Raw genomic sequence first — 15,329 nt, forward strand, 5'->3', positions numbered from 1 at the left:
GCTAACAAGGACAAGTAACTTGATGAACCCACTTATGGGGTAAAAAGACAATTATGATGTTAACTATGATGAAGATTTTTAACTAATTTAATACACCGAATTTTGTATAGACGGAATGTAGATTTTTGCCTATAAGCAAACCTTGAAAACAAATTTTACAAATATTTTTAAGCTGTGCGATGATGATGGAAGATTTTATGAAAATCAAAAACCGGTTAAAATGTGACATCGCTTGTAATCAGATAATTTATTTCGATAACATGATATTTTTTGTAAATCAAAATAGTATTTTGAAAACTACAGTTTCTTTTATTCTCGACTTTATTTAAAGTGAAAATAGAAATTGCACCGGTGGTGGCATCTAGGATACTTAATAAATTTACACAAGCCTTAATTTGATTGAAATCATAAATTTTAGTAGTAGGCAATGTAAGTTTAATATAGACCATCGCACAGTGACGTCACGCATCTGAGGTCGACAGCTACTGGTAACTTGGTTTACCTTCGGACGATGCAGATTTGTTCTCAATTATAGCAGATCATTTCAATTATGACCAAAATGCCCTTTAAATGTTGTGCGTGAGGTGCCAGTACACTAAGAACAATTATAAATTGAGCAGCATTACCATTACGCGCACGACTGATCCACCAGAAAAAAAGCACAAAGCACAAACGTAAACAAAGTTACCACTAACTGTCAGAAAAGTGAGGTTAAAACGATTCGGTGTAATGGTATATTGAGTATAAACATTAGCTATGATCGTAGACAAAATAAATATTTTCACCTCGAACTTGTACGATTAAAATTCTCTTTCTTAATATTGATTGTATCGTAAGAGATGAACAATCTGATTCCATGCCAAAGGAGAGTAGATCAACATTATTTTTATCTTACCGTCTTAAATCATCTTCACGATTTAAATGTTGGGGTGGCTGTGATGATGATCCTACGTTTAGTCCATGTCGAGGGAACATTCCACCGTAAGTACTTAGAGGGGTCTGTCCAGGTGATTGACCAGCAGATGGTTGATCCTTAGGGTGTATTGAATGTCCACTTTCAGTCTTAATATCCTTTATCATTGCCGGTTCCGACTTTATAAGTTTGGTGGAAGCCATCTGTACGAAAAAAGACATTGATCACAATTTTTTGAAAAATATGTTGAAAATATTACTGCGATGAGAAGAAATATTGTTTCTTATTCTTTTTTAACAACAAAATAGGAAAATATGTGAACGAAGACAATAAAAAACACCTAAATTTTTCCACAAAATTAAGAATATTCGGGATAACATAACTAACTCTTACTAACTGGTTTAATTGATTCCTACAAAATATGCGAGTTATTTAAATAAAGAAAGTTTACGTTTTTCCACAACTTCCTAGGTTCTATATGGTATACGATTTCAAATCACTTTTTACTTGCAAAACTCTCTAACTAACAGTTGATGCAACACTTTTAGCAAAGCCTGTAACACAATTAAAACAAACGAACACTTGCCTGCGGACCCATTTTGGCATATTCGTTAGGACTAGGACTTTCCTTAATTCTCTCTTCTTTAATTTGACCGAGCGGAAGCTGTTGTACTAGTTTGTTGTCTTCCGTTATCATGGACACAGGTCCATAGTTAGGATCTAAATTATATCCAAATCCAGTCGGCATGTATCTAAAATGCGACATCATAGTTAATATACGACATACTTATCCCAACCATACTAACCCGTAGGGATAGAAATGTTGCATCATTTTGCCAGCATTTGGATGTGCCAAAGGAGTTACAGGACCATCTTTGTTAACCTGAGCGCTCACCTCACCCGGAAGCATTTGTGTATGTGGCGATTGCCCTGGTTGCGACGGTGGAGGCGCGATTTGCTGCTGTTGCTGATTAGGCTTGTTCATGAGATCGAGCGGCGGCTCTTTGTTTTTATAATCCATGGCAGCACCACTTGAACTAAGTGGAGAATGTCCTATATGGGGCGTTTTTCCGGAATGATCCGGTGCATAATAGGGTGGCTGATGAGGCATACCAGGATAGTAGGGATACATACCATAGCTAGAAAGTGGCCCCATTTGGCCCTGTACACCTTCATTTGTTTTCTTGCTAACGTCCACAATAGGTTGGCTTTTCAACTTGTCTATTAAATGAAAGTTAAAGGTATTATAGAAATTTGAATTGCAATTGTTACAGTACCTAGATCGCTCGCATCAACTACTGGTGCAGAGTCATCGCTAATATCACTGTATGCCGGACTTTGAACATCCTCGGCACGAGTACAAGCAGCCACATCAATATCTGCAGGCCCCGGTGATTTTCGGTTTTTCTTTTGCTTCGAGCAGTTTTGAGATTTGGTATTGGCACCTTTGTTGAAAAAAAAAGTAGTTTGCAGATTTTTCATTATTTATACGCACTAAAATACCTTCCGATGATCCTGGGGTAGACGGCTGCATTGCCAAAAGTCCGCTTCCTAAAGCGATCGTAGATGATCTTGCGGGAGGGTTTTGCTGTGTTCCAATGACATGCGAGTTTGAAATGCCAACCGAGAGGTTCGGATTCGATTGGGCAACTGTTGTCAGTCTTGCGTGTTGTTCGCCCTCAGTAGGCAGGGGTCCAAAACGCAAAACACCTGATTTGCTTTTCGTCACTGAATCGCTCCTTGATGGGATAAGAGTGGTCATGTTATTGCTGTTCGCCGACCCCAACGGTCCACCGACTTGGTGTTGTAATTGGGTACTTGGTATTTGACATGACTGTGGTGTTGTTGTGGTGGAACTATTTCCATTTTGTCCGCTTCCAGTGAGAACAGGACCAAGTGTAGTAGTATTTCCACTTGTTAACGATTGTTGTTGAGAGGGACCTGCAACTCCAGTTGTAATGCTGCCTCCTGCGGTAGCTGGCGAGGTATTAGTAGGCTGTGAACCTACATGTGATGGGGAAACTAGTAATGGCTGTGTTGTAGTGGATAACAGAGGTTGCGTCGCGGGTATTTGGGATGCTGTTGGGGCATTAACTGTCAGAAGTGAACAGGGACTCGGTGACGTACTTGATGATTGAATAGGGCGTGTGTCAGCAGTTGTCGATGTTACTGTTGGCAATGTCGTTGTAGTATTTTGACCCAAATTAGAAGTCATGGTGATAGAGCATGTTACAGCCTGAGACACAGTAGTGGTGATCGTAGACGAAGTGCTTGTAACTGATAACACAACACCTGTTGCTTCATTTACAGTCTGGAGCATAGTCGCCTGAACAGTTGGTGTAGGTGATGGAGTGGTTGGAGGGGCTACTCGTTGTGGTGATTCAGGAGGCTGTGATGAATCTTCGTCCATGGAAGAGATACTGCCATGTGCATGACTTTGATGATACCGTAATCCATTAGCGTGTTTATATTTTTTACTGCAGTCTTGCTCAGGACACTCCAAGAGTACAGGAGATATCGCACATGGAGATGCTGTGCTTTTGCACTTTTTTGTAGAGATTTGCACGTTCAGTCCAGTCATAGGATTGACCACACTCTGAGTGCTGGGAGTACCGTTATTTACAATGCCGCTGGCATTTGCATTACTAACACTATTGGGGGTTATCACACTGCCGCTCGAAGTATTTGTGTTTGTACCACCATTGCCACCACCGTTTACCGGTGAAGGACATTCATCTTTTGATTTCCGTTTCTCCGGTCGTGGCGGCAAAAAGGCAACTGGAGAAGTTGAAGGAGTGTCTGAACTAACGCTTGTGGTCGTACCGCTGGATGAACCAGCGGTGGTGGTTGTTGAAGTTGTTGTCGTCTTTGACGAACTACTTTCAGCAGTTGTAGTTCCACGACCGCCACGACCTTTTGATCCACCGTTCCTTAATTTACTATGCATCTGAAAACACAATCAATCGATTCGTTTGAAAAATGAATAAACAGTCTTTTCATAAACATAACAAAAATGTTTCTATCACTTACAGAACTTCGAGTCTCTGTAAAATTACTAAGGTCATTAACAGGAAACAATGCAGAACTCCGACCACGTTTGCCCCTTCCTTTTGGAGTCCGTGAATCGAATTCTTCAGTTGGCGAATCACAAAATCTATACAAAAAAAACATATTTAAAAAAAAAGCAATCAGCACAACCGCTTTAGAAAACTTACCGTGGTGGTGCCCAGTCATGTTTTGTACAGTCTATTAAAGTTCCGACGTAGGTTTTACCTCTCCAGGTTACATTAACTACTAACACGCCGCCTTCTGTCTCATGCCAAACAATACCTTCTAGCGTGACCGACGTTCCCGGTTCACACGGTCCGAGACAGTCCGGCTCGGTGATTGTACCCACTGATGTGCCCACACAGACATCCACCATTTCCTTCGGATCACATTTATGACGTTTCGAAGGCGGTGGACTGGTACAACTCTTTTCATCCTTCAACTGACTTGAACTGTGTTCTCCTAATGACACCAAAGCATTACTAGAGGATGCTATGCCAGAAGATGAAAGGGTTGGACTAGCGGCGACCGTTGTTCCTGACGCAAGTGCATTTAGTAAACTAGATGGCGGTGGTATCGACGATTGCAGTTGCGATTTTAACACATTATTGGCGGAGCTAATGCTAGCGCTGTTAGTGGCCAAACTGCTGCTACTATTAGAACCGGAACTGCTGTTGCCACTACTACCACTAGATGAGGTAGAGTGCTGAAGATTGGATAACTGCGTATTATTGACACCCACCACGGAAGAGACCTGTTATATAAAATGTAATTGAAATTACATACAGTAAACATAAAAAAAAAAAACAAAACTCGAAATTTTACATTTACAGTTTACAATGAATGAAATATTATTCTTGTAGTTAGTATTGTTGCATATGTAGTATACTATACTCCACAGCACTGTGTATGTAGTATTAGTCTTGTGAAATTAAAAAAAAATCTAACCAAACTAACCTTACAGTTATCCTTTGAGGTTGGTGGGCCGGGAGCATTGGGAGTATTGTTATTACTTAACGATGAACCCGCATTTGAATTTGAAGCGAATAAACTACTCGAAGAACTTGTACTGTAATGAGAAAAGGTGGTATTATATTTTAAACATAAAAAAATAAGCACGATTTAACAATGAGTTTTAAGTGTATCCATTATTTTCAAATTTTGTGTGAAGTTTATTCAGGGGCGACTCGTCCATAGGTGCAACCTGTGCAATGCACATGGGGACGTCAGGCAAAAAATGAGTCTAAAATCCAAATTCATGCTCTTATTTTCTTATTTTTTGGTTTTATTTTTGAATAGTAACAAAGGGAATTACTTGCTTTTATTCGCGGTTAAAATTGTAATTACTTCCCCAAACTCTGATTTTCAGAATTTCTAGTTGAACAGGTAGGTTCAACAGCCACGAGTCGCCCCTGCATTGTAGTATTGTCAACTTTTCTATTCAGAAGAGCTGTATTGATTGAAGCATAGGATTTTTTTTTATTCTCGCTTATTTTCCGTCGGTCTATTTCCGCCACTGTTGTTGTGCCAATCACCGACGCCCAGGGAGGCGACTCCACCCAGGACCCTAACTCCCGACCCGTAAATTAACGGACCGGCGCCAACGACTTTACTTCCTCATGCGATGGAAGGCGTGATCCCAAAGTTTTCGCCTCAGAAAATCTCCCAGTGTTGGCTAGGATTGAATCTAGACCAGTTGGGTTGGTTGTGAGTGGATCACGCCACCCCACAACCATCGACACCTATGTCGGCGTTGGGATTCGAACCCAGGCGTCGAGCGTGGTTGGCGGAGACGTTACCAACCACGCCAGGCCCCCGCCTGAAGCATAGGATGTATTGTCGAAAGTGCCTTCAATATAAAGGAATGTACATAGTGCCGTCTCTTGATACTTCAGCGACTTTTCGATGAGAATAACTATGCCATGAAGAGCAGTTTTCGTATAATTTTCTCCACCAGCTTTAGGAATATAGATATGAGGCTTATAGGCCTGAAGCTTTTAGGTAAGGCCTTTTTGTCTTTTTTCCCTATCGGTATGAAGATCACCTTGACTCTCCGCCAGTTATCTGGGATATAACTTAGGGTGAAACTTGCACGGAACAGATGTATCAGTTCGGGCATAATGACACCATCTGATTTTTGTAAAAATATGGGTAGAATGCCATCTGGTCCAGGAGACTTCATTGGTTCAAAGGAGCTCCCTGCAGTGATTCCTTAGGTGTGACGGTAAAACTGCCGTCCTCTCTTTTCAACTGCCCTGGACCATTGGTGTGGTCTACTGACATCGCTTTCTGGAGTCGTGATGCTTCGGGTAGAGGCGTCTCGTCCACCTGTTCAACCTGTTCATAGGACAGGTAGACAATCTCAGAAAAAAAGTGATTTTTTCACATTTGTAGAGTGGATGAAAAATCATCGAAGGTAATTTATTTGTAATTTCAATGTTATCCTGAACATCCTTATTTTATTTTCTACATAGTGGAAATTCATGCACCTTGAAGAATGTAACCTGATGGGCTACACTTCAGACTACGCCATACAACTTACACGCAACGCAACCCACACGGCCACACGCAATAATGACTACCGTTTGTTCAGACCATTCACCTGAACTAACCGTCGTTCAACACTTCTCTGCGGCAGGGTAGACGCAGTCATTTATGCTCATCACTACTAATGCGACGCCTCGCGTAAAAATGACATTTTTGGTTCAAACTTTCTGCTGAACAAAACCGATGTCAGCGAGAGAAAACATTCATTACACACCATCTCTCTTTAGTGTGTGGTAATCTGTTTCGTTGTGCCTTTCTGTTTCTTCTCTCGACGTCATTGAAATTTGAGAGAGACCACGTGGCCGCGAGAGTTCGCAGATCTATCTTCAGAGCTTTCGTAGTGCAAATGAAAAACGAGCAAATTCATTCATTATTTCTGTCAATGTAGTGGAATTCTTCCGTCGATGTATAGTTTCATTCAAACCTCTACACCCATTTTGTTCATTCGAAAACTTGAACCTCGCATAGTCCGCATAGTATACGTTTGTGTTCTTACGCACTGCTTTCTTTTTAGTTCAAAATTTTAACATCGTCGAAGGAAACGCTTTAGCATTGAACTAAGATTTGATAAACAAAGATAGGTTTTTTACTCTTGCGAAAAGTTTAGAGTCAAAAAGATCATAAACATAATTTTAATTATCGTTGGACAAAACCTGAATGATACTGACATTGCATATCACAACGCCATCCGTCGAGCGAACTTTTCTAGTTCTTCGACGGATCAAGAGTTATTTACGACTAAAAACGATCATTGAGAATCATGATGTGATAAATGTGGATAAAGATTTCCTCTATGAAATGATGCAGATATCATTATTCTACGAGGAAATTATCGGAAAACTCGCGGTCATAATAGACCGTAGAATTTCTTTGCCATATAGATAAATGTAGAGAGATAAAAATTTTCGAAACTGTTATCACATACTGGTGTTTCAGTGTTGCAAATATTGATTGAACAGGTAGCCCACTTGGTCACGCGTCGCCTCTGAGGTTATTATTGTTTTTATTTATTGAAAATGGTCACTTTCGGTTGAAAAAGAATGGAATCTTATATACAAAAGCCTATTGGTATCGTTTCTTGCGTTTCCAAGTATTCAACTGTAGAATGGCCAAATACCACTCAATGAGGTTATTACCAGAATCAGTTCAATGCCTAGAGACCGCAAATAGACTTTTGTAGACATTATGAAATCCAAAAGAAGCCCATCGGTTTTTTGAAAATATAATAAAATAGCATACAATCCAATATACCGTGAGGCGTCGTAATTCTGCGCGGCTCTTAATTCTGCGCACTTCGTATCAAAATTTGGATGCCGTTTAGTAAGAAAGTGAACATAAGCAGAAAATTAACAGTTAATATACAGTCCCTCTACAATTATGGGTCTGTCGACGTATTGTCTGAATGTTCAAAAATAGATATAAAATCGGAAAAATTATCAACTACGAATGTTTTACTATCTATCTCTGTGTTCTGATGTTTACTTTCGATCAACAATTAGTTTCACTGCAGTTGATGCGTGTGAATCGGTTGGGAAGAAAAATATCACTTACATAGCCAAAGACACAATTATGGGTCACTTTTGGCATTCAAAATCATTTAGACTGCACCCTCAGGGCCCGAGGAATACAGCCCTATGTGCCAGTTCGTGATATCCTCGCTCAGCGAAACTTGCTATACATGCTACTTGTTTATAGCTATTTGAAGAGCATCAAGGTGCCCATTTAACAGCGAAACGAATCTCGGATAAAAAAAACATGTTAGTTTTTGTAATAGATTTAGTTTCAGCTCGTAGTCGCCTTTAGATTATAAGATATTTAGACCATAAGGCATTAGATTTAATTGGCTCCGTAGAACAATAATTTGTATTGTGCCATGTCAAATAAATGTTGTGTGAAAAAAAAAATCATTTAGACTATAAAATCATCAAAATACATAACGCAAGTTATTTTATTGTTATAAAAGCTTGATAATAAGTTACTAAAATAGCCAAAATATGAACTGACCCACAATTGTGTACCGCAAGATGTAACATTACTACAATTATGGGTCACTTCACTTACTGCACCGAGCAGAATTATAGTTTTTCGTGACATTTTCAACTTTAAATCATTTTAATCGTATGAATGAGGTTACACGTGAAATACAAAAAATACTACTGCTAATTAAAATTAGTCAGTTTCGTGAGAATAGACGTATTTGCGTGAAAATGACCCATAATTGTGGCTGACCCGTAACTGTGGAGGCACTGTATAGGAAATCACTTCCAAACATCATTTTTGAGAATCTGCTTTTAATTGATATTTTTTTAACATTTTAATACGAAGTGCGCAGAATTAAGAGCCGCGCAGAATTAGGGCGCCTTACGGTAGGTCTTTTCGGAGCTAAAATAACGCCCAGAGACCGGAAATCAATCGGAGCTGCTATTGTTTAAAATCAGTTAGCAGTTCATATCAAACTACCAAAAATGGCAAATTCCAACTTGGAACCGGGAATCCAAGATAGCGACTTCGGGTTTCAGGGAAAGGTATATTGGAACAGGTATGATACTAAGAAATCGGGTCTACTACGAAAGGCTGAAACTCAAAAGGCTGAAACACGTAAGGCTGAAACTCGAAAGGCTGAAATCACGAAAAGCTTAAAGCTACAAAAGGCTGAAAAACACGAAAGGCTGAATCACGAAAAAGCTGAAAATCATTAGGCTGGAAATTCAAAAAGTTTCTTATTTTCGATTTCATCATTTGTATGAACTATTTGTGTTGACTATCAGACTGTCGTAAACGTCTGTATATTTTCATGCGATGATTACCGCCGAAAATCTTCCGGTCTATGAGATATTTTTTTTTTTTTTTATAGGGGGGGAGTTTGTAATGATTTATTTATGTACTAAAATATCTATTCAGAATTAGTATTGTGTGTTCTGCCACAAATGGTGACATTTCAACACTATTATATATATTTGTACGCTTTTTAGTATTATTGAATGTTATTAGCATTCGCAGTTAAGATAATGTAATTGTAGGAAAATTATTAAACCTACTTGTCAAGAAAAAAAAAAGGAATAAAACGAAACTTAAAATAAACTTAAAACTATCTTACTGACTATAAAGTGAGCTAATCGTTGCAATTGAGGATTGCAACGATTTTTGTCGGAATTTGTTGATAATTTGGCTTGACATATTTTCTAATGTTTCTACATTAGTGAGCCTATGTAGCTCGTTCGTGCTAAATCAGGGAGGACGCTTCAAAATCATTTTCAAAAGTTTATTCTGAATCCTTTGAAGTGTCTTCTTCCTGGTTGCACAACAACTTGTCCAGATGGGAACTGCATATTACATTGCTGGTCTAAATATTTGTTTGTAAATTAACAGTTTATTCTTGAGACAAAGTCTAGAATTCCTGTTGATAAGAGGATATAAACATTTGATATACTTATTGCACTTTGACTGGATATTTTCAATGTGCTCCTTGAGAGTAAGATTCTTATCATAAATTAGCCCTAAGTATTTAACTTGATCAGACCAATTTAAGACCACACCGTTCATCTTAATAACGTGGTTATGGGTGGGTTTGAGAAATGAAACTCTTGGCTTATGAGGAAAAATAATTAACTGTGTTTTTGAAGCATTAGGGGAAATCTTCCATTTTTGTAAGTATGAAGAAAATATATCTAAACTTTTTTGAAGCCGACTGCATATAACACGAAGGCTTTTTCCTTTTGCGGAAATGCTTGTATCGTCACAAAACAGAGATTTCTCACAACCTGGTGGTAAATCAGGAAGATCAGAAGTAAAAATGTTATATAAGATTGGGCCCAAGATACTCCCCTGAGGCACACCAGCTCTAACAGGCAATCTATTAGATTTACCATTTAGATAGTTAACCTGGAGAGTGCGGTCAGTTGAATAACTTTGTATCATTTTTGTGAGGTAAAGCGGAAAACAGAAATTTGACATTTTAGCTATTAAACCTTTATGCCAAACACTGTCGAATGCCTTTTCTATATCTAGAAGAGCAGCTCCAGTCGAATAGCCTTCAGATTTATTAGTTCGAATCATATTTGTTACTCTAAGTAACTGATGAGTAGTGGAATGCCCATGGCGAAAACCAAACTGCGCATTTGCAAAAATTGAGTTCTCATTAATATGTGTTAACATTCTATTAAGAATTATTCTTTCAAAAAGTTTGCTAATAGAGGAAAGTAAACTAATTGGTCGATAACTTGATGCCTCAGCTGGATTCTTTTCGGGTTTTAAAATTGGAGTGACTTTGGCATTTTTCCATTTCGTAGGAAAATGTGCTAGTGCAAAGCATCTGTTAAAAATTTTCACCAAGAAATTTAAAGAGTTTTCGGGAAGTCTTTTGATGAGGATATAGAAAATCCCATCATCTCCTGGTGCTTTCATGTTTTTGAATTTTTTGAGAATGGTTCGCACCTCATTCAAGTTTGTCTCCAATACCTCTTCGGAAAGAAATTCTTGGGTGGTGATCTGAACATACTTTTGGTTTACTTCATTTTCAATAGGACTTACTACGTTCAAATTGGAGTTATGAACACTCTCAAACTGCTGAGCAAGTTTTTGAGATTTTTGTTCATTCGTTAGAAAAATGCAATCACCATCTTTAAGGACTGGAATGGGCTTCGAGGGTTTCTTAAGAACCTTCGAAAGCTTCCAGAAAGGTTTTGAATAAGGTTTTAGTTGTTCAACTCTTCTCGTGAAATTCTCATTTCGCAAGAGAGTGAATCTATGTTTAATTTCCTTTTGTAATTCTTGAAAAATAATTTTCAAAGCAGGATGACGAGATCTTTGGTATTGACGTCTCCGTATGTTCTTCAAACGTATAAGAAGTTGAAGTTCACTGTCAATAATTGGTGCATTAAATTTCACTCTTGCCTTAGGAACTGATAAATTCCGGGCATTGAGTATTAAGCTGCTAAAATTTTCTAATGCTCTGTCAATGTCAGCACTATTTTGTAAAATAATATCATCATTCAAATTTTCCTCGATCGTAGAACGATATCTATCCCAATTAGTCTTGTGATAATTTAACACAGATCTAGTGGGATTTAAAATAGTTTCATGGGAAATAGAAAATGTTATGGGAAGAAGATCAGAATCAAAGTCAGCATGAGTTAATAAATCACTGCATGAATGACTTTGATTCGTTAGCACCAAATCAATTGTAGATGGATTCCTAATAGAAGAATAACATGTAGGACCATTTGGAAATAAAACTGAATAAAATCCAGCCGAGCAATCATTAAACAATATTTTTCCATTGGAATTGCTTTGAGCATTATTCCAAGATCGATGTTTCGCGTTAAAATCACCGATGATTAACAATTTAGATTTATTTCTTGTGAGTTTTCGCAAATCTCCCTTGAAATAATTTTTTCGCTCACCAGTGCATTGAAAAGGCAAATACACTGCGGCTATAAATAAAAAGCCAACACTTGTTTCAATTTCAATTCCCAAACTCTCGATAACTTTGGTTTCAAGATGGGGTAAAACACGATGTTTTATTCGACGGTGGATAACTATTGCAACTCCATCACCGGCAACATCAATTCTATCAAACCTATGAACCATATAATTTTTAATAACCATATTAAAATTCATCCTCTTTCGCTTTTAAAGAGCGAGCATTCCAATTTAGAAAATTTACAGCATTATTTAAAATCATTGCTGAATTTCAATTTCATAACAATATTAGTTGTAAATTTTATACCTTCTTGAACAGCCTCGTACATCGAGTTACAGTTCAACAAAACGGACATTAGCTGCAGCATGGATTGTTGTAGGTATTCAATCTTTTCGGGAGTTGGATTACCTAAATCAATACTGGCTGACTTTTCAGCACCAAACACGAATGGTTTGTTACTGTTTGAATTTGAAATATTACCTGAAAGGACACTGGCATATGAACAGCCTGGATTATTTTTCTGAAATTTGTTATCTGAATTTAAATTATTACCTACAGACACACCTGCTAATGAAAGTGCTGGTGATGCCTGAACAGTACTGAAAGTTTTTTTATTACCCACATTGACAACAGGTTGTTTAGAATTCCTACGTTATCTAGAAGCAATAATTTTTGACCTTACAGGACAATCAAAGAAATTAGATTTGTGATTTCCCCCACAATTTACACATTTGAAACTATTAGTGATCTCTTTCACGGGGCAGATATCTTTCGTGTGACTAGTGTCACCACAAATCATACATTTTGCAGCCATATGGCAATTTCGAGTTCCATGACCATAGGCTTGACAATTCCGACATTGCGTAAGATTATGGATTCCTCCATGTCTCTTGAAATTTTCCCACTTTATTCGCACGTTGAATTAAACACGTCCTTTTCCAAACATTTTAAATTATGTACTTTGGTACGATCGAAATGTACTAAGTAATTTTCCTGGTGTATTCCATTTTGAAAAATTTTGGCATTTGTTTTCGTTACATCAAAATTACTTGGTTGGGGGCAAAACCAAGTGATTCTGACAAACAATCTTTGATTTCATCAATACTTTGATCATTTGAGAGACCTTTCAACACAGCCTTAAACGGTCTCTCGTTTTTGGCATCAAAAGAGTAAAATTTATACATCTTTTCAGTCAAATACTGTAAAAGATGTTTATGGCCATCAAAAGATTCGGCCAAAATACGAATTTCGCCTTGGCGACCAATTTGAAAATTAACTTTCATATTCGATAGAAATGATTAAAGTTCAGATCGAGAGGCTTTAAAGTTTGCTACAAATACCACAATAGGTGGAACTTTAACCTTCTTCATAACGGCTTTATGCTCAGTATGAGAAGTTTGGAATTCTAGATCCCCAACAGAAGAAAGAATATCATACCTGTTAGTCGAAATTTCAGTGTCACTTGGAGGAGATGCCTCACGTTTCCTTGATGCCGCATCAAAGCGAGCTTTTTTATTTTTTCAAGGCATTACTGGATAACTTCACACACTTTACGCTTTCACTTCACTATAGAATTTAAGTAGAAATATCTCAAAACAAATTAATTCACTAAACACTCGTTAACTTTAAAAACAAATTTATTACTTTGCCTTTCAACAGGTAGTCTTTTAAAAAGATTGCCTGTTGAAAGCGAAAAACAAAATTTTAATATCTCTCGGTAGTCTAAGACTTAGCCTCGAGCTGTTGGTAAAATGCGACCGTACTGTAGGACAGTTCAAGTCGATCTGAGATATTTTAATAGCCCAATATCTGCATTTAAATATAAGTTTATATTAAAAAATACATATAATGCAACACACTCGTGGCCTTTGGCCTACTCGATTGTCGCGGGGGTGAATGCTGTCCTTACTCGCTACCGCTCGTTCGGACGTAAACTAGGGGTTTACCCCTATGTTCGGAATAGACCTAGGAAATCCAAGAGATCAGTTGTTTCAGTGCACGTGGCCGCCGCTTCCGACGGCGGGTCGGCGGCCGGCTCGGGCTGCGGGAGCAGTGTCGGCCTTGGGGGCCGCCACAGTCCCTTGCCCTCGATTATGCGGCAGAGCCGCATCAGGTATAACACCTATGGGTACGAGAATACGAATACCTATGGGTATGAGCATACGAAGTGGTAGATTGTCTAGGGGTGGAGAGGTTTGAAGAATAGGCCGTTGATTACAAAACTTTCAGCCTTTTATGATTCAGCCTTTCGTACATTCAGCCTTTTGTGAATTCAGCGTTTTGTGCGTTCAGCCTTTCGTGTTTCAGCCTTTTGAGTTTCAGCCTTCCGTTACTAACTCCAGAAATCAAGAGTTTGAATGGCTACTGTGGTTTCTATAAAACAGCTTCACACAGCCAAGTACCCCTATTATGGGGAAGTATGGTTATACTGGGTTCCTGGTCACTGCGGAGTGGAAGGCAATGATAAAGCCGATACGTTAGCTAGACAGGGGTCATGTACCGATTTCATTGGCCCAGAACCGTTCTGTGGGGTGTCAACAAGCGCCTTGAAAGCAGAATTGAAAACCTGGGAACATAGGACAATACAAGAGAACTGGATATGCTCAGTAGAGCTACGCCAGTCTAAACGCTTTACAAAACCAAGCGTGAAGAAAAGCCAGCAATTGCTTAGTTTAAATAAAAAGGGACTAAGGAAAATTACTGGACTGTTTACAGGACACTGTCCAAGTAAGCATCACCTGAAACAAATTGGTCAGTCAGATGACGAAATTTGTCGTCTCTGCGGGTTCGAATGTGAAACCGCAGAACATTTGCTCTGCACTGCAGTGCAATACAGCGCAGAATAAGAGCCTTTGGAAAAGGAACTTTGGAGCCTTTTGAGGTCTGGTCTGCGAATCCTAATGAGGTAATACATTTCATACGAAATTCAGTGCATAATTGAAAGAAAGGATGCGATATGACAACGACGATCACTTCCATCAATAGTGATATGTCTGCCACGAGTACCTAGTCTAAAGAAGAGGTATACCTTAAAAAATCAAAATAATGATCGCAGTGGTCCAAATCTTACAAAAAAAATTATGGGGTTTTTCAAAGCTAGGATGATGCCCATAGGCCAAATGCACCAGATGCTATTCTGAGATCTTAAACTATATATTGCATGCAAACGACTGATTTGTTAAATTGCCATTATAACTGGAGCATAAGAGTAAACACAAAGTTTAAATTCGCAGGAGCGTAGCGAGTAAGGACAGCTGCGGCCTGGACAATCGAGATGTTTTTATATACTAAACTAACAAGCAAACAAACATTACCACATTACAGTTTTGCAAAAAAAAAACACAACAGCATCTTCAAAATTTTGTTGCTCATTTGGTGTGCGGTTTTGCATTTTACTTG

At 38.4% G+C, this 15,329-nt stretch overlaps 1 protein-coding gene across 4 annotated transcripts in view; it reads right to left on the reverse strand.

Moving 5' to 3' along the window:
- Nucleotides 1-15,329, reverse strand: part of LOC129726997 (zinc finger protein 609) — an 85,536-nt gene that overhangs the window by 8,714 nt on the left and 61,493 nt on the right. For all 4 annotated transcript variants that reach the window (XR_008728453.1, XM_055684329.1, XM_055684327.1 and 1 more), the window contains exons 3-10: nucleotides 4,919-5,030; nucleotides 4,129-4,715; nucleotides 3,944-4,067; nucleotides 2,417-3,860; nucleotides 2,191-2,358; nucleotides 1,720-2,134; nucleotides 1,500-1,665; nucleotides 896-1,116 (exon numbers count right to left, since the gene is read on the reverse strand). Coding sequence is in view for 3 of the 4 variants with exons in the window: in XM_055684329.1 (XP_055540304.1) it covers nucleotides 896-1,116; nucleotides 1,500-1,665; nucleotides 1,720-2,134; nucleotides 2,191-2,358; nucleotides 2,417-3,860; nucleotides 3,944-4,067; nucleotides 4,129-4,715; nucleotides 4,919-5,030 (3,237 nt within the window). In the remaining variant the exon portion in view is untranslated. The remainder of the gene's footprint in view (nucleotides 1-895; nucleotides 1,117-1,499; nucleotides 1,666-1,719; nucleotides 2,135-2,190; nucleotides 2,359-2,416; nucleotides 3,861-3,943; nucleotides 4,068-4,128; nucleotides 4,716-4,918; nucleotides 5,031-15,329) is intronic.

This window comes from Wyeomyia smithii, chromosome 3 (assembly GCF_029784165.1).
Source record: "Wyeomyia smithii strain HCP4-BCI-WySm-NY-G18 chromosome 3, ASM2978416v1, whole genome shotgun sequence".
NCBI lineage: Eukaryota > Metazoa > Arthropoda > Insecta > Diptera > Culicidae > Wyeomyia > Wyeomyia smithii.